The sequence below is a fragment of the Mirounga leonina genome, unplaced genomic scaffold (assembly GCF_011800145.1).
Source record: "Mirounga leonina isolate KUSES-001 unplaced genomic scaffold, KU_Mleo_1.0 Mir_104, whole genome shotgun sequence".
NCBI classification, from domain to species: Eukaryota; Metazoa; Chordata; class Mammalia; order Carnivora; family Phocidae; genus Mirounga; species Mirounga leonina.
The window spans coordinates 16,335,715-16,356,167 of record NW_023270231.1 but is presented as its reverse complement, the minus strand read 5'-3'; the positions used below and the strand labels follow the sequence as shown (position 1 = coordinate 16,356,167).

General features: G+C 38.4%; 1 protein-coding gene across 2 annotated transcripts in view; it reads left to right on the top strand.

The window, feature by feature from the left end:
* Nucleotides 1–20,221, top strand: part of UBTD2 (ubiquitin domain containing 2) — a 63,398-nt gene extending 43,177 nt beyond the window's left edge. For both annotated transcript variants that reach the window (XM_035014273.1, XM_035014283.1), the window contains exons 2-3: nt 4,149–4,385; nt 17,695–20,221. In XM_035014273.1, the coding sequence (XP_034870164.1) occupies nt 4,149–4,385; nt 17,695–18,092 (635 nt within the window). In that variant the 3' untranslated portion in view covers nt 18,093–20,221. The remainder of the gene's footprint in view (nt 1–4,148; nt 4,386–17,694) is intronic.
* Nucleotides 20,222–20,453: the final 232 nt, after the last annotated feature.

The window sequence follows — 20,453 nt, the reverse complement described above, 5'->3', positions numbered from 1 at the left end:
AAACATACTTCATTTTAGAGATCGGGTTTTTTTGTTTCGTTTGTTTGTTTTAAGATTTTATTTTATTTGACAGAGAGAGAGAGGGAGAGAGCACAAGCCAGGGGGAGAAGCAGAGGGAGAAGCAGACTCCCTGCTGAGCAGAGAGCCCGTCGCGGGCTCGACCCAGGAACCCTGTGATCATGACCTTTAGTCAAAGGCAGACGCTTAACCAGCTGAGCCACCCAGGCGCCCCATGTATTTTATCAATAAAATGTCAAAGTAAATTTTTTGCAAATTCATTCAATTGTGGAGTAAAAATAAATATTTAAGATTATGTTGCTATTTGAATCTGAAAAGCAAACCGTTCTTGGGTTTTCTGCATGTTAGATCTACTTACTTGTCAGAAGGGGAAGAAGTGCTGACCATTTATAAGGAAGGATAAGATGAGTAGATGAATGTGATTCAGAGGCTTCTGAGATGGTGAGTCTTTGGCAAAGTTTTAGAAAATAACTGGATTGATGGGGGAAAGAAGGGTATTTTCCGAAATAATAAAACTAGGTTTCTTTCTTAATCTTTTGTTACATGTTAAACCATGAATAGAAAAACTTAGTGTGGTTGGTTGCCTGCAATTTAAAGATTTAAAACAGAAGTTTGGGGAATAAGAACTGTTACCTGTCTTTAAATCCATTGTTAGAGCGAAATACTATACTTAGTCCCAGATATATGAATGGTACTGAGCATCTCTCTTGGTATCAGCAGTAAATGATGTATGAAACAGATAAATCTGAAAGTTTCAGAGCATAAGATTTAATCTAGTTGAGTATACATAGTTTACATCTTTTTCTTCATAATTGAGAATAGTTGACTTGGTGCAAAAAAACATAGCTTCTTAGCTGGTATACTGATTTGTATGTCCAGGTATTTTCAGAAATTCAGGTTTATGATAGCTAAAATCAAAGCACAACATTTGGTGACCAATTCCTAGAAAATATAAACGCATAGGATGTGCATGACAATCATAAAACAGTTCTTTTTAAAATTAAGGAAGGTACTTTATGTTAAATTCTCAGAATGAGAATTCTCAGAATGAGCCACGTGGGCACGCCCTAAAATGAAGCCTTTAACCTCATATTTTGTAATGAAAATTTTGCACTGCTCAGCGGTTTTGCTAAAATAAAATTTTATGTTGTAAACACTTAAGTATTTTAGTAATGGACATTCAGTAGACATTCTCTATTACATGTTTGTGACAGAGAAAAGTAGAGACTGAGACAGAAAAGGAAGCTTGCTTGATGTCACAAGCATTTAGTTTGTCTTATTTACTTTTACATAAAGTAATGACTTTGGAACTTTCCAGCGTATAGATTTGAAATGGATTTGGAATCATTATCCTTAAGCATAATGTATCATCTGTCCTTTTTATGGGACTTTGTTCTTATGCCTTCTATAGGTGGGAGAGGTAAAACAAAGCTACCTCATATTCATAAGGAAGGGGCTTTTACTTTTTCCAAAGTATTTTCTACCCTTTTTTTTTTTTAAAGATTTTATCCATTTATATGAGAAAGAAAGAGCACGAGCAGGGGGAAGGGCAAAGGGAGAGGGAGAAGCAGACTCCCCACTGAGCGCAGAGCCCTGACAAGGACAGCAACAACAACAACAACAATAATAATGCAGGGCTTGATCCCAGCGCCCCGAGATCACGACCTTAGCCAAAGTCAGACACTTAGGTGCCCCTGTTTTCTACCTTTATTATGAGATTGTTTTTCTGTTGAATCCCTCTGTTTGAGGGCCTCTTTTGGCCTCTTTTGGTCTCTTAGGTTTAAGTACTGAGATGGTAGCGGTTTTGTTGGTTTTGCCTTTGCTTTGTGATTCTCTAACAGTTACAGAATTATAACAAGTTATCTCTCGGGTACATTTAATATATGTGAGGCTAGACAGTTCTCTGGAACAAGTCAGGAAAACCTGAAACTATTCAAATAGGTGTCTTATTTGAATATGGATAGATAAATTTGTGTAGTAGATATTCATTTGACTATTAAATAGATACCTATTCAGATAGGTATTTACCTTTTGTGTCCTGTCTTCTACTCCCTATTCAGTAAACTAATATTGAGTGTCGTCCCTAAACTATTACTGAATTATCTAAAGGTTAATATAACCGGGGCGCCTGGGTGGCTCAGTCGTTATGCGTCTGCCTTCGGCTCAGGTCATGATCCCAGGGTTCTGGGATCGAGCCCCGCATCGGGCTCCCTGCTCAGTGGGAAGCCTGCTTCTCCCTCTCCCACTCCCCCTGCTTGTGTTGCCTCTCTCACTATGTCTCTCTCTGTCAAATAAACAAATAAAATCTTTAAAAAAAAAAAAAAGGTTACTATAACAGAAAATAAATTTGCCTTTCATTTTACCTTGTTGGTAGAATCAGTAGGGGGTGGATTGTAATTTTCTGACATATTCTGAACATCTTTTAGAGAATAATGTGCTGTATACATTTATTTATTATTTGGAAAATACAGGGAAAAGTCATTAGTATAGACTGTGTTTCTCACATTTGAATTAAACTTGTTACACACATCTATAGTGTTACCCTTAGTGGATGTTCAGTACATATTTGTTAAATAAGGATACTTGGGTTCTTTTTCTAGCTCTGCTACTAAATAGACCATTCTCCTACTTTGCTGTCCCTACCCTTTTAGAATTCAGCTGGTTGGCATTTCACTAGGATAAGTTACAGGGCCAGAAAGTACGAGGAATCAAAACACTGAATGTTTTAAGAGAAAAAGAGCTTGCAATGGCATGGTGTGCCACTCCGAAGGTAGAGGATGAGACCTGATGTGTGCTGCCTTGAGATAAAATGGCCAGATGAGGTGGAAAGAGCATGGTTTAATCCAGGTGTCAATCCAGATACACTTTGCTTGCAGCATTAGTTTGTTCTGTCATCGGGAACATAGCCTTGTGTAGGGTATAGAGCTTGCCCAGGAACTGGAGTAATGTTGTTTATTTCTGTTATGAATAACCCAAATTTCATTTGGTTCTGGGCCAGTCAGGGAGTGGATAATTTCATGGCTTCTTTAGAACTATTTTGAGAGTAATTTCTTTTAAATTAGTATTCTTTCTGCAGTTAAATATAGAACATTGAATTTTGATGTACACCCTCTCCTTCCCACCACTCTGTCATTTACTTCCCACCCACTCTTACCCAGGACTCCATCAAGCTTCAAATTTCTTTTTACCAATTTTTCCATCTGTCAAACTATTTCTTATCTATGGCACCGTATAAGATTAAGAATGGCTCTCTATGTCAGTGTGAGATCAGTGATCATAGCCCAGGTAAGTATCTGGGTGAAAGAAGCTTCATCAGACTTGTTCTAGCCCTACCACTATGTAACATTCTCTAAGGAGCTCTGCTGCCTTTTACAGCAAACAAGGAGTGGACTCTTGTCCTCTTTTTTTCTTCTCCTCTAGGTTTGAAACTTGAGTAGGGTGTTATAGTTTTTGTTTCTTGTAGTTAGGAACTTCTCCCGTGGTCCAGTATCAAGGATCACCTGTTCAGTCCTATTTTCTCCAGAGTGAAGCCATGATTTCTGACCTTCTTTCTCACCCTTTTCAAAGTTAACTCCTATATAGGTTTCAGAGAGAGGCATTTACAGTTCCTTGACTGAAGTTCAGAGTAGGGTTTCCTCATGGAATGGTGGTTTGACTGTTCTTTGGACACTGCAGAGCAGTATTTCCCCTGCTAAGGATTTCTCAGTTCCTGCTTTCTGGCTTTATATGTCCAGAGATCTAAGCTTCAAGCTAATGTTGCTACTTGATTTTTCCTAGTATCTTACTTCTCTTGTATGGCATCCTTTGACTTTTTTTAAATCCTGCCGTTACTGTCTGATGAAACGCTTATTGCTGTTTTTCTAAGTAATTCTTAAAATCCTTTGGAGAAGGCATATGGAGTTGAAAAGAGTTACTAACTTGTCACTGGACATTTTGGATAGAGCCATCTAATGTCTCCATTTGCTCTTATAGTTCTAAAATAGGGGAAATTTCAGAATGCAAGAATTAACCATTAGGCAAACTTCTAGCTATAATTTTGATGAATGAATCAAAGAGGAATGACCAGATAACTTTTAATACATCATTTGTAAATTTTGGTTTTGATGACAGCTTTTTATTTTTCTTTTCAGTCGCTTTAGGTCGTAACCAGCCTTTGAAAAAGGAGAAACCCAAATGGAAAAGCGATTATCCCATGACAGATGGACAACTGCGCAGCAAGAGGGATGAATTTTGGGATACTGCACCAGCTTTTGAAGGCCGTAAAGAGATTTGGGATGCCTTGAAGGCTGCTGCACATGCTTTTGAAAGCAATGATCATGAACTGGCACAAGCAATCATTGATGGTGCAAACATAACATTACCACATGGTAGGTTTGGTGGTCCTCAAGGACAATGGGGAACATAATCAGCTCCTTTCTAATAGCAAGAAACCAAATGGGAAGTGTTCATTTTTCTTGCTGTGTATTTTTTTTTTTTCCAAATTGGAACATTCCTCTTTGCTTCTTTTTATGTCTTTCAGCTTAAGAAAGATTTACTCTGTGTGTTATTTATTTATTTATTTATTTATAAGTAAGCCCTACACCCAACATGGGGCTTGAACGCACAATCCCAAGGTCAAGAGTTGCATGCTTCACCAACTGAGCCAGCCAGGTGCCCCATTATTTTTTATGTTTTATAAATATTTTTAATCTCAAGAAAGAGAACATTTGATAACCTGTATTTTCCAACTTCCATACTCAGAAATTTCCTAGTTCTTCATCAAGGGTCCTCCACCTGCTGTCTCAGGCTTCTAGAGCTTCTACTTCACTTGTTTTCTATGAGCACTAGAGAAGTAGTCTCAAATTTAGATTTCAGAAGCAGTGGAGACTCAGTGGATGCTCTTTTAGTCATTATACCTTCTCATCAAGCCTATTTTTAGCATAATGAGCAAACCTAAACTTAGAAGTCACATGTTCTGAAGGACAGTTTTCTATGATTGCAGCCCTGAGCATTATTAAGAACCTCTCTCTCTTTTGCTTAGGAATGTGACTCTAAGGACCACCATTAGCTTTGAGCATTTCCAGGGACATATATCTGCTGGACCCATGCATATCCTCTTGCTTGGTCTCCTTGATTAGAAACACTTCAAAATTTTTCATGGTATACTGAGATTTAAGTGTTAATTTTATATTACATTCTTTGCTCTTTTGATAACTATTTATTTCTATTTTTATTAAGATTTTTTTTTTAAATGTATTTGACAGAGAAAGACACAGCGAGAGAGGGAACACAAGAGGGCGAGTGGGAGAGGGAGAAGCAGGCTTCCCGCAGAGCAAGGAGCCCAATGCGGGGCTCGATCCCAGGACCCTGGGATCATGACTTGAGCCAAAGGCAGACACTTAACAACTGAGCCACCCAGGCGCCCCTGATAACTGTATTTATAAATTTTTCTCTTTAGTTTTTCAAATTAATATTTTTCCAAGTTGTCTGTTTAGCTCCCTGTGTAATCACCTGCATTCCTTTGCATTGTTTTCTATTCCTTTATACCTTCATTGTTTCTTTTTCAATATCTCCATTTGTCCACATTTTCAGAACACTGCTTTTCACTATTTAGTCATCTGCTTTATGTCCTTTGACTCCTTTTTTTCTTTTTTTTTAGTTTTATTTATTTAGGTAACTCCACACCTGATGTGGGGCTCAAACTCACGACCCAGAGATCAAGAGTCACATGTTTGTTCCAACTGAGCCAGCCAGGCTCCCCTGACTCCTTTTCAAATAAAGATATTTAACTTAGTATTCTTCACAATTTTCTAAATCTCTGTTAATTTTCTGAATTAACTGTGCTTCCAAGAAACTTTTAAAAATACATACTCCTTAGCCGTTCTGTTTTTTATTATGAAAGCTTATTAACATATGCTTGTGTTAATAACATTTATTGAGTACCCACTGTATATAGATGACTTTTTCTGCACAGGTATGAAAATGATGCCTCCTACATTTGAAAAAATGTGTAATTGAATGCCATTTCAGTATGACTTTTTAGTACTGATTTTCATGGATGGTCTCTGAATTCTTTACCTCGTTATGACTGGGGGTACATATCCTCTTGCTCCATTACCTCTTTTAGGTCTATATTTTGTCTTTAAATACTACCTTTATATAATACAAAGGAAAGAACCTTCCTTTACAGTTATTTTTATCATCCTCTTTTTAATGCTTATTTCCCATATTTTTAAAGCAGTATTTATTTATTGTTTGTTTGTATAGGTTTGCAAGTTGGGAGTAGGGGTGGGGAGTGGGAAAGAATTAATTTATCTGTGACTGTCTTAATTTAGAAGCCTGAGATCCAGAACCTTAGAACTTTGATTTCCTTACTTTGTACTTATCATAGTTACCTATAGGAATATCTGATTGTATTATAAATTATGGCCTTGTTTACAAGTTCATGGAGGCAAAGTAGCTCTGTTTTATGTAAGGCAGGGGCCTATGTATGTTTTATTGGATATGGGCTCAGATCTCTATATACTTAAGTCCCCCGTTTTTGCTTATCTATGTGAACAGCCAAGAAAAGTAATGTTGCTGGCAGCCTCACCAACCAACAGATTAGGGAGAATTATTCTTGGAAATTTGATAGGATGAGCTTCTGCTTCCCCTCTGTGTCTATTTTCTGCTTTAGCATAAAGGAATCAAACTGATGTCCAATCTTTCCCTGTTCAAAGCTCTATAATAACTTTCTGGGAATTACTATCATTGCTACCTTTGATTGAATTCTCTTGTTCATATTTGAACCTTAACAGCATTTCTTGGATGGACTTTTGAATTGTGTTCCCTCATGTACTCTAACTCACCATTAGTTTATAACTAAGCTATTTAGCTACATGCTTTTACCTAGACCTACTCAGTGGTGTTACTGAAATTTCTTCCATCTTTTTGGTGTAGTTATATATTTGAAAATTTTACTTTGGACACATTTTGCTGTGTTAGACCCTAAACATCTTATACTTCATATTTTAAGTTAAAAATATTATATAGGTTTTAGCTGTTTAGCTCAGGCTTTAGTATCAGACCTAGCCTTACTTTCTGCCTCTGTTGTATTACTCATGGCTATGCAACTTTGGGCAAATCACTTCTTTTCTGTAAGCTTCAATGCTGCCATCTATAAAATATGGATTATAACTACATACCATATAGGGTGGTTGTATTGCTTAAATGTGATAATAATAACACATGTAAATTACTTAACCATAGTCCAAAAAGCACTTGATAAATAGTAGTGCCAATGATTATTTTTCTTGAACTCTAGCATTAACAAGTAAATTCCTTGTACCAAATTCTTTGATATAATTTGGTCATTTTTCTGGATATATTATCTACTGATAACATCTTTTTCTGGCTTTTCGGGGACTCTGCCCATGGGCATATGCCTAATCGAATTTTGAGATTGTGTTGATTCAATAGGAACAGTAATAACAGATTTATTAACTGGACACCAAAGCACTGATGACATAGATTAGCATCATCCCTATTTAGGCCCATCCCTATTCCTTTCATCTACATCTGTCAGTATTACCCATGAGTATTGAACTGATCTTAGATTGACAATCTGAAGAGATCCAGGGTATACATTCCTTTCTAAGCTTCCTTCAGCCATGTCTCTCCTTTCTTGTTTTCATCCCATCCTCTGTTTTCTCTTCCCATAATCTTATTATCCCAACCTATTCATATTATCTTCCCAATTTAAATACTATAAAAAATTCTTTAAAGTTTGAAAACTATATGGAAATGTCTTTGTAAATGTTATTTGTATAGGTCTTGTCTGTTATTTTAGATTGTATCTGCAAAATTAGCAGGGACTGTACCCTTTTCAGTTTAAATTGTATTTAGTATCAGTGTTATGTGCACAAAAATTACATATTTGTCAGTGGCCTTTTTTCCTGTGTAATAATAATTACCTTACTTCCGGGGCACCTGGGTGGCTCAGTCGTTAAGTGTCTGCCTTTAGCTCAGGTCATGATCCCAGGGTCCTGGGATCGAGTCCCGTGTCGGGCTCCCTGCTCTGTGGGAAGCCTGCTTCTCCCTCTCCCACTCCCCCTGCTTGTGTTCCCTCTCTCGCTGTCTCTCTCTCTGTCAAAAAATAAATAAAATCTTAAAAAAAAAAAAAAATTATCTTCCTGAGTTATTTTTCAGAGAAACAACCAAAATACCTCCCATCACCCAACACCCTTGCCCCATGTTTCCACCTTGTTTCTTTTTCATATAGTGATTCCATGAATAATTCTGTTCTTGTCTCAGTTCCAGGCTACAGGTTGTATTCATTATATTTCTGTCTTGTCCAAGCACAAAATAATTCCATGCTTTTTAATTATCCTCCTTTATTAATATCAATGATGTCTTTAGTTCATTATTCTCAAATGGCAATAGGGAGAGTTAGAGAGAAGATGGTGTCATGACTACCTGGGAATTTTATTTTATTTTATTTTTAAATTTTTTTAAAGATTTTGTTTATTTGACAGAGAGAGACACAGTGAGAGAGGGAACACAAGCAGGGGGAGTGGGAGAGGAAGAAGCAGGCTCCCCATCAAGCAGGGAGCCCGATGTGGGGCTCGATCCCAGGACCCTGGGATCATGACCCGAGCCGAAGGCAGACACTTAATGACTGAGCCACCAGGCACCTCTACCTGGGTATTTTATATGTGCGCATCTGTTTTCACTCTGGAAATTGTGACTCAGATTGAGGATATATATGGACATGTGTATTATGGAAAAATCTCCCAGGATGATTCTGGTATCTGGTACCTCTTTTCCACAGCCTCCCCATCCTATAAGAACTTTATTTCTCATGATTTACACATTTTTTCTCATGGTTCTAAATTTCTAAAAAAGAGTATCCTAAAAAAGAGTTATCTCCTTTTTCTAATTGCTATTTTGCCATTACCTAAAAATCCTAAAAACATTCCTAATATAGTATTTTGCCAGTGAAACTAAGGTTACAGATTAAGTGGTTTATCCAAGTTAGCATAAAAAGAGGGATTTTTTTGTTTTTCTGGGGTTTTTTGTTTTATTTTTTTTAAGGTAGGGTACACCTGGCTGGCTCAGTAGGTAGATTTCAGGGTTGTGAGTTCAAGTCCCATTTTGGGTGTTGTAGAGATTACTTAAAATCTTCAAAAAAAAAAAAAGGTGGTTATTATTTTCATTTTTCAGAGCTTGGCCCATAGTGACTATTCAGTAATTTTCAGTTAAAACTTGTTCAGAAACAATAACCTATTTCATAAAGATGAGAGCATTTAATGCTTTATAGAATTACTATATAGAAGATTAAAAAGGATTTTTAAAATTGGCTACTCCTTCTCTCCCTACTTTCTAATTTTTTAGAAAGGTGGTTGTTTATTTCTTTAGCATCTACAATTAATGTGTTTTCCACCTCCCTCCCAATTCAAATGTAAAAGCTCCCCTTTTAGCCTTTCTTGTCTAGGAGTAGCTGCTCACTGTTATTCAGACACTTGCTTTTCTCTTTCTTACAGACTTAACTCCAACTTTACTCTTGTTATTTCTTGTGGCTAAATATTGCCAGGTGTTCAGTTAGGCTTTTGAAGGTCCATTTCTTTTGTCCTTTTTCATGCTTAGGGATATAGGAGGTAAGAAAGGGTAATTCTTTAAACTTTTTTTAATCACTTTCAAAATATAGGAGGGAAAAGAGTTGCCCAGAATTTTGTTTTCCTCTTTCCTGGACTTACCTTAAAATATATCAAATGTGAATAAATTGAATTATGTATAATGTGATGTAAGTTTTTAAAAATCAGGGCACTTAGGGATGCCCAGGTGGCTCGGTTGAGCATCTGACTCTTGACTTCAGCTCAAGTCTTCGGGTTGTGGGATTGAGCCCCACATCAGGCTTCGTGCTCAGTACAGAGTCTGCTTGGGGTTCCCTCTCCCTCTGCCCCTTCCCCTTCTTGTGCACACACACACTCTCTCTTCCCCCAGTCTATAAAATCTTTCTAAAATTAAAAAAAAAAATAAAGGCACTTACAAATAGCATAAATAGAGCATTTATTTTTAGATCATTTCTATGTATAGGGAGCCAACATGATGAGAAGAACACCTAGACTGAGAATCAGGAGTAATAAAATACTCATAACTCATGTTTTGAACTGATGTTATGTAATCCTTATGCCTGTAATAATCACCTACAACAGTGCCCATTTTAAAGAGATGAGAAGGAGTGCCTGGGTGGTGCAGTCAGTTAAGCATCCGACTCTTGGTTTCAGCTCAGGTCAAGATCTCAGGGTCCTGGGATTGAGCCCCAAGTTGGGCTCCACGCTCAGTGTGGAGTTGGCTTGAGATTCTCTCTAAAATAAATTTTAAAATCTTTTTAAAAAATAAAAATAGATGAGAAAACTGAAATACAGAGTGGTTACATCCTTTTTCCAATTTATAAGTCATGGAATTGGGATTGGGATTTGAACTCAAATCCTGGATTTAACAGTAACAAAGCAGTTGAATGACACTGTCAAGTCATTTCATCTCTGTTTTTTATTTTTCTTATTTTTTTTTTAAAGATTTTATTTATTCATTTGAGATACAGAGAGAGAGAGAGAGAGAGAGAAAGCATGAGCAGGGAGAGAGGCAGAGGGATAGGGAGAAGCAGGCTCCTCACTGAGCCAGGAGCCCGATGTGGGGCTCGATCCCAGGACCCTGAGATCATGACCTGAGCCGAAGGCAGACACTTAACCATCTGAACCACCCAGGCGCCCCTCATCTCTGTTTTTTATAGTGATGCACAAGTAATCTTCACTGTTAATTTCATTTTTAGACCCTCCAACACTATATAGTATACTGTAAAACTGTATACTTCTAGGGCACCTGGCTGGCTCAGTCAGTGGAGCCTGCAACTCTTTTTTTTTTTTTTTTTTAAGATTGTGTTTGTTTATTTGAGAGAGAGAGAGACAGAGACAGAGCGAGAAGGGGGTGGGGCAGAGGGAGAGGGACAAGCAGACTCCCTGCTGAGTGCAGAGGCCATCCAGGCACCCTGAGCCTGCGACTCTTGATCTTGGGGTTGTGGATTCAAGCCTCACGTTGGGTATAGAGATTACTTAAAAATAAAATCTTAAAAAAAAAAAGACACTACATCTATTAATACTAAAGAGAAACAAGTGGATTCTCTAAGACATGGATAGGCAGGATGCATATATATGTAGACCTTTTTCTATTTCCGTGATAGAGGCCCATTAAGAAGCAGGCCATGAATTCTGGCTCCTTTAAAGGTCCCTGTAAGAAACTGTCATTTAATAAACTTAATTGATAAATTTGTCATGAACATAAGGCTTAGGAATGAAAGCCATGAAACATTACGTGTACATGGAAGATGGAGGATTTTATCCGGAGTGCTGTGTTTAGAAATGAAATAGGGTCTTAATAAAGGATCTGATAAGTGACTAACCATAAATTAATTAATAGTATAGTAACATATTAAGTGGCAAAAACATTAAGACTGACTGCAGTCTTATAGGAGTGAGCATAGAGGGATAAGCAGTGAGGCCTTTGAATGCTTAAAAAGACATCTTTTTTTAACCTGAAAGATTGTCTGAGAAAGAGTTCCTGGCATTTAGTAAAGCTATTCTTATTTTTTTGGCATATAAGCTAGTTTTATCTTTATAATTTTCTTGTGAAATATTTTGATGCCCAATTAAAAATAGCCATAGAAAACCAAGTTGACCAAGGAAAAGAGAATATCTGAGCCAGTCATCTAGATAGAAGGTAAATAAAAACTTAGAAAATTATGTATGAAATCAGAACAGAAGGTGGAGTCTTGGCAGATTTCTTACTCTCGCGGGGAGATGTCAGGGCTTCCTGACCTGGGGAGGCCGTGCCCTGGCAATTGTTTATCTCGGTAGCCATCTGTCTCTGTAAGGACTTGAAGGCTATGGTAGGTTTATGAGGAGAAGGGAAAAAGACAAGAATGTCTTTCCACAGAGGCCGCTTGGTGAGAAGTGTGAGCAAGCCTGACTAGAGCTTCTTTAGAGCTAGTAAAGAACTACTAAATGAACTACACCCTCAGTGTCCAGGGGGCGGTCAGTAAAAACCTTCTAGGGGTGCCTGGTGGCTCAGTCAGTTAAGCGTCAGACTCTTGATTTCAGCTCAGGTCATGATCTCAGGGTCGTGAGATGGAGCCCCGTATCTACTCTATGCTGAACGTGGAGTCTGCTTGAGATTCTCTCTCTCTCTCCCCCTCCCACTTCTCCCCTCTGTGCATATGTTTGTGTGCTCTCTCTCTAAAATACATATTTTTTTAAAAAAAACCTTCTGGAAAAATGCCTACATTATCAACTTTTTTTTTTTTTTAAGAGAGAGCACATGGGGGCGGGGGGAGGGGGCGGAGAGGGAGAAAGAATCTTAAGCAGGCTCCATGCCCAGTGTAGCCCTATGTGGGACTTAATCTCACCACCCTGAGATCATGACCTGAGCCAAAATGAAGAGTCAGAGATTTAACCAACTGAGCCACCTTGGTGCACCTATATTTATCAACTTTAGAAGTGGTTCTTTCCCTTTTGTGTTTGAACACACAGGCTTGCTTTCGGAATAACTCTCCCATCTTATAACTATGCCCTGTTGTTCACATATTCCTCTCAAATATGGCAGATGAGACAGTGATAGTAAATGTCCATTTTGTCACTACATTTATGGCCTCACAGCAGTGAAACTTAGTCACCATTTCCTTTTGCCTCATCTTCCAGTTCCTTCTTTGACCTTACATTGTTCATGTCACTGGCAGTTGTGTTGGTGGACTGCATTTAGACTGTTGGGTTTTTTGTTTGTTTTTTTAAGATTTTATTTATTTATTTGTCAGAGCAAGCACAAGCAGGGGGAGCGGCAGGCAGAGGGAGAAGCAGGCTCTCCACTGAGCCAGAAGCCCGATGCGGGACTTGATCCCAGGACCCTGGGATCATGACCTGAGCCAAAGGCAGACGCTTAACCTACTGAGCCACCCAGGCGTCCCTAGACTGTTGGGTTCTTGCTCCTTGTGATTCTTGTTTGGCTTTTCATCCCTCTAATATTTGTCCTCTGCCCTTTTTTCCCCCTATGTTCATTTTTCTTTTTCCCATTCACCATATCACTAACCCAGGAACCAAGCCCTATGGTTTTATCCCTATGCTGTACATTTACTTCTTCAGGAATCCAATTATTTCACTCTCACTTGTGTCTGCCCCTGGACAAGTTATTTCTCTCTGCTTCAATTTTCTCATTTGCAAAATGAGTATAATAGACTGACCATAGAGGGCTATTGTGAGGATTAAATGTCAATGTATGCCAGGTGCTCAGAGCCAGAACTAGTAAGCACCCTTAAATGTTTGCTTTTATGTTCAGACTTGTACATTTGAGATTATTACTCTACAAGCTGCTTTTACCCTTTTCCCGATATGCTTTTTAAGTTACCTGCCCATAATTCAGTTGAAGTAGCTCACCAAACCTAAAGCAGTTAAAAACTAAGCAAAAAGCTTCTAACTCTAAATTCTCTGTCACTCTCATTTCCGATTTAGGTAATTCTTCTTTCCTTTTTGTTTTCCATCATACATAACCTATCGTTAGGTCTGAGTCTCTCAGATCCCTTTCTGTTCCAGTCAGGCAGTCATTTTAGCAGGTCCCCTTGATTCCAGTCATTTTCCCTTTATGCAAATAATAAAATAATCTTCAGGCTTTGTCTCTTGTTCACCTGGAACATTGCTTGGCATGTAACAGGCACTCAATATTTGTTGGGTGAATGACTCATGTACTGTTATCAGCCACCTGTAGTAATTAACTGTAGTGTGAAATCTAAACCCCTGAACCCTTCTATCAGGTTTTCACTATTGCTGTCAATCTAGTAATTTCACATCATCAATTCTCTAGTCACCTCAGCAAAACCACTTGCTATTTCCTGCTTACCTTGTACTAATTCTTGTCCTCCTCATCCTATTTCTTGAGATGCCCCCCCCTTTTTTTTTTTTAAGATTTTATTTATTTATTTGACAGAGAGAGACACAGCGAGAGAGGGAACACAAGCAGGGGGAGTGGGAGAGGGAGAAGCAGGCTTCCCGCCGAGCAGGGAGCGCGATGTGGGACTCGATCCCAGAACCCTGGGATCATGACCTGAGCTGAAGGCAGGTGCTTAACGACTGAGCCACCCAGGCACCCCTCTTGAGATGCCCTTTATTTTTATTCTGTGTCATGGCCAGAACACACTATTTCTACAGAATTTCTCCTTTTTTGCTCTACCAATGTTAGTCACTCTTCTGTTGTGTGATGTCTCAGCTTGTGTTTGATTTTCAGTTTATCAGTTTGTACTTAAAATCTCTGGTGGGTGTGCTAGATCTGCTTATCTCAGTTAGAAGTTTCTGGGGATCAAGAACAATGTTCTCTCTCTTGTAACCTTTCCTCCCCAGAGCTAGTGATATGCCTTACTCTCTTCCCTGTGTTTAGTAAATGTTCATGCAGCAACTCCATGGAGTATGTGGAGTGGTCCTTTTGAAGTCCTACAGAGCTTATGTGTTAGAGATCACTATTAGCAGAGCAGTTTTGTCTTTACTGAAGAGATATGGGGCTAGTAAATGGTGGAGAATTAGGAGTATATTGTTCAAAAGGGTCTGGGCCTACAGAGGAGTCATTCTGCTCTGAGTAGGTAATTCTGGGGTAATATTCAACTGTGGGCTATATTGTAAGCAAAGTTTGTTTTTGTTGTCAATTTATGATCCCAGATATTTAATTTGGGGAGAGAGTAACCCATAAAACTATAGCTTGAAATGTAACTAAATCATATCTGACATCATGGTCTGGACTTTTGCCCTATTTAGTTATTCAGAGCATGTTTATAACTCATTATTATCTGACAGAAGTGAGGAAAAGAGTAAGCCAGAAAACTTCATGTTAAATAAAATGCAAGTTACCTTTTCCCAAAATATTAAAGTATGGGAGCTAAGCAATATGAAGTCTGGGTAGCTTATTTCCAGCATTATAGACATGAGCACTGCCTGAGCTGGAATAAGAAGATAAGCCATCTACTGGCACCTCTTCCATGGAATTTTTATTCTCACCCATTTGAGATCTGAAAACTAAATTCCTAATTTGCTGGGCTAAGGGCAAAGACTGCTTTCCAGGGAGGCCTGGCTGGCTGAGTTGGTAGAGCATGAGACTCTTGATCTCAGGATCATGAATTTGAGCCCCATGTTGGTGGCAGAGTGTTCTTAAAAAAATAAACAAAATCTCTTCCTTTAGGGTATTATCTTAAAAAAAAAAAAGAAAGAAAGGAATGAATGAATGAACTGGCAGATGATGACTAAAATTAGTTTTAAGAAAAGAAGACTACTGGGCGCCTGGGTGGCTCAGTTGGTTAAGCGACTGCCTTCGGCTCAGGTCATGATCCTGGAGTCCCAGGATTGAGTCCCGCATCGGGCTCCCTGCTCGGCAGGGAGCCTGCTTCTCCCTCTGACCCTGCCCCCTCTCATGTGCTCTCTCTCTCTCTCATTCTCTCTGTCTCAAATAAATAAATAAAATCTTCAAAAAAAAAAAAGACTACTTTCCATTGTGATGAACGAGTGGGTATTCATATCTAGGAAGAGCCAAAGTGCCTCTTAGATTGTATGTTTGTTTTTGGTATGCACTCATGTTATAGCACACTCATAAAAGCTGCAATGACATCTCTAGTCCTTTTCTAGAGAGGCTGCAGATGTCAGCTGTCTTTCAGTCTGGACATCATTCTGCTTGCATTTTACTGTTTTTGTTTACAGTCCTATTATTTTATATTTGTCGTGGTACTGAAGATGAAGCATATGCAAACCTGGTAACCACATTAGAGGTTTTCTTCTGTCTCATTTTGCTAATTGAGAAGGGTATTTCAGGTTAAAGAATATTGCTCAAGGTTGTGCAGCTAGTTAACAGCAAGGCTGGGAGTTTCATCTTGGTCTAGAGATTTCAAAGATAATGATTTAGAATGGTGCTTCTCTAAAAGAATGTTTTTCTAGCAGAACATTGCCAGAACATTGCTCTTGTACTTATCAGGCTGACCATACCATCAGTGGGTCAGTGGGATATGTATCTGAGGTGTTTTCTTAATAGAGAGGATGTGTCTCTAGTGAACTCTTCACATTCTCTTTCCTAGTTCTCCTGGTGGCCAGCCCATCTGGAAGACACTAGTAGGTTTCTTTGCCTCAGGACTAGGCCATATAAATAGTGAAGTTAGCACAAGTGACTATACCCCTATTTATAAATAGCATTGGTACTGTAGCAAGATGGTTGCTAGTTAGGGAGCTGCTGGTGATCACAACTGTGCTTAAAGTATATTTGTTTCTGCAGTGTCCTAGCATTCACGTTAATTAGTGAACAACACAGAGGCTGTACGATATCTTTAAACATAGAGGAAAGCGGAGATTCATGTGTATTATGCTTGGTGACTGTTCCAGTCTCATTTTGGGTGACTTGTATTTTCAGCCTATTGATAGTGACCACAAAGATCAGTTCATTAACTCATTGGTTCATGGATAACTATTTCTCAGTGTCCCAACCCATACTTATTAGACCATATATGAGTGTTTTGAATATGGTAGATGTTTTTGTTTTTTATCAATCAGCTGACATTAATGTTCCAGTTTGAGCAAAGGACATATTATGAATAACCTTGTAAGAAAGCATTCATTAAGGTCCTTTCAAGCTTCCCAAGGGAAGTCCTGGTAATTATAATGCAGTTTATGCTTTATAAAAAAAAAAAAAAAAATCAGCCATTAATACCTTATTTTAAACCATAAGTGTCTTTTTCTCTCCCCTGAGCTATTTGGTTATAAACTTCATACCCCTTTTATTCTTCCTTTTTAACCCATAGCTTCTTTGTAATAGATTGACTAATTGGGGTTAAATACAACCCCTCAGTCATTTTTGTGGTGATTGTGCTAATGAGATTCATCTATAAGCCAGGAGCCAGAGCAGCTGGTAGGCTTGTATTCTCCAGTCTGTGGTCTCTTTGGACGAAGGACTTTTGGCTTAAGTACTTAGGAAGTCCAGGCACTAAGGAAACTGCTCTGGAACACCGTGTTGTGGTCAGTTAAGCTAAGGGATCTGTTTTTTGTGGTTGTTGTTAAGGTTACTGATTCATTTCTTTAAAAAGATATCCCAGTGCAATTTGAATATCCCCTTAATTTGGTCCAAGCATTAATAATAGTAAATAAGAATTTTGTGTGCTTTCTTTTCCTTTATCATTTAATGAAAGTGTGAATGAGGTATGAAATGACTTAGAGAAGGTGAGGGAAAGGAGCTAGGGTCCTGGCTAAGTTAAAGTTAGATAAACACTCAGTTGGTTATGGGCCTTAATGATGGACATTGCTAAAGCAGCTGGCAATGATTGACCTTCTATTTTTTTTCTCTACAGTGGCAAGCTAGAAAGAGGTTTGAGCATTTTGCAAAGTGAAAATAAAAATGTGTCATTTAGGGGCGCCTGGGTGGCTCAGTCGGTTAAGCATCTGCCTTCGCCTCAGGTCATGATCCCAGGGTCCTGGGATCCAGTCCCGCATCGGGCTCCATGCTCAGTGGGGAGCCTGCTTCTCCCTCTGCCTGCCACTCCCCCTGCTTGTGCTCGCTTGCTCATGCGCTGTCTCTCTGTCTCTGACAGATAAATAAAATCTAAAAAAAATGTGTTCATTTAGATGAAACTCTTGTTCATATCTTCTCTTTCTGAAGGTGCACTCACAGAGTGCTATGATGAACTGGGCAACCGGTATCAGCTTCCAGTCTACTGCTTGGCACCACCAATTAACATGATAGAGGAAAAGAGCGACATAGAGACTCTGGATATTCCTGAGCCACCACCTAATTCTGGATATGAATGTCAGCTCCGTTTGCGCCTTTCCACAGGCAAAGACCTCAAACTTGTGGTCCGCAGCACAGACACTGTATACCACATGAAGAGGAGGCTACATGCAGCAGAAGGAGTGGAACCGAGTAGCCAGCGATGGTTCTTTTCGGGCAGACCTCTCACCGACAAAATGAAGTTGGAAGAGCTGAAGATCCCAAAGGACTATGTTGTACAAGTTATAATGAGCCAGCCTTTGCAAAACCCAACACCAGTTGAGAACTGACTGATCCTACTGGCTGGTCCCAGGATCCCTCCCACTCCTTTTTATTGTCGTTGTCATTTCCTACTCTATGGCGTGAAATTTATTTTCACTGCTCTGAATTCCATATGAATGGATTTAGTTCTGAGGAATTACCAGTGAAAAATTCCATCTGTGATGGAGACCAACAAAAATAATTAATAAAACACAAAGAGCCAGCCTTTGAGACTCATGTAATTACAGTTTCTAATTTGAAAGGCAGTTAAAAAATAGATAACCATTTATTTTAAAACACCCAACAACAATGTAACGACTGTATTTAAATGATTTGGAATGTAAATAGAATGTTACGTCCATGAAGAACAGCACCAAGCACCTTGTCAATACAGAATTTGAATATACATATATATATACACATATGTATGTGTGTATATATATATATACCCGAAAATATCAATAACAGTTACAAAATGAGCTTTTTAAAATGGAAACTGAGAAAAGCAGTATTTGAGGTTCACTTCTATTCTGGTCTGAATTCTTTGCTCAATTAATATTTAGCCATAAAGGAGTAGAGACTGGCAAATTGTGTTTCAGTATTGCTTTCCCCGTCCCCGTATCTTGAGCTCCTTACTTACATTCACACTAAATTTTGGTGCCTTCCAACACATTGGTGGCAGGTACCCTTCTGGAACACTAGGCAATAATTTAGTCAGTACAGTCAGATCTCTGATTTTCAGCTGATACTCAGTTGAAAAGTCTCTTGTCCTTTAGCTGCATAGCTATTTTGAAATGTCTGTATATCAAAGCTGTTTTTATATCCAGGCTTAGAGGGTTGCTACTATATAATACCTTCATTGATCTACCTACTCTGCTTGAGATTTTTCAGCGCATGCCCCCAAATGCACTGGGCCAGGGAATGCAAGAATGAAGGACAGGTGTTCCCACCCTAAGATAATACAGTCAGTTCTCTCTTCTCTCCCAGTTTGCAGGAAGGGTGTAAGGAAAACCCATTGTATCTGTGCATGGGAGAACTGTGCCTATTTTCAGTCTTTTAGAGAAAATTTCAACTCCTGATTTACTGGTATGTTTATGGACATCACTTAAACATCAGCAGTGAGACCAAAAGATGAAACATTGCTTTATATGTTAGCTTTCCAGTTCACTGTTACCTCTACTTGTGGTGGATGACAGTTTTCCTCTCTCATCTTTCCTAACAAAGAGTCAAATGAAGAGCCATCTGCAGATTAGATGAGAGGACTGAAAAATCTGGTGAGAGTACCTGATTCTCTCGTACTATGACTGGAATAAAGCTGCCAAGGGTTATATTTAATTTGGGGCCTTTGAAAAGTTAGTTCCAGAAAGGAGAGGGGGACTATCACAATCACTGTAGCCCTGAGACTCTGAGGTGGCAAAGTAGAGACAAGAAGGTACGTACACTGCTCTCAGTTGGGAAATAATCAGACCTCCACACCTATTTGGATGTGAAGCACTATTAATTTTAATGGCAAAATGAAACTGCTAATTAGTTTAAATGTAAAGTTTAAAATGGTATTAGATTTCCTATAGCCTGATTAGATATAATACCTATAATTATAACTTATCCTGTCTCAGAGCTTTAACTACTTCCCTTTCTTTATGCAATCATTTTAAAGATTGTGGCTATATTCAGTTTAGGGTTGCTGATAATTGAATCTAAATTCAAGAGACGACAGCAACGTTAATTCCAAAGGAGTATTTTTATATCTGAAGGTGGAGGTTTGAGGGTATTTGAATATAATGCCCCTGTCATCAAAGAGTTTCTTTGTTACTTGTGTGCCACATTGAATAGCAACAGCTCTCAAAGTTTGACAACTGGAAAAGTGTTCAAACCTATTTTTCCTAAGTTAAATTGGGTGATATCATCAATAACCTATGGTTGCTAAGAAGCTTTTTTTGTTTGTGTAGAATTTGAACTCTCTTAAGAATTTATTTTGTTTTAAAGGTACATATACTTCGCATAACGATTTTCTGGGCATGTTTAACTAACCTGGGTGAGAAAACCATGGTGCTGTTTAATGTAAATAGATTGATATAAGATTGGACCAATACTTGATGTGTACAATTTTAGTATGTAGGGTTTTTGTGCTTTTTTTAAAAAAAAATGTTCAATTTTTCTCTTTGTCTTGGCCTTTATTCTGGGTTTTTAATTGTTACGCTCTACATAAAGGTAATCTGCCTCCTTCTAATAAAACCTCTAAAAAGGTTTTACTTCTCTTTAAAAACTTACTTCAATAAATAACAAGTTCATTATCACCAGACTTAGGCTCTAGCTGTGCCAAACCATACATGGTTATTTCTAGATATGCTTTATCTTCCACATTGAAATCTTGGTCTAAAGTAGGCTAT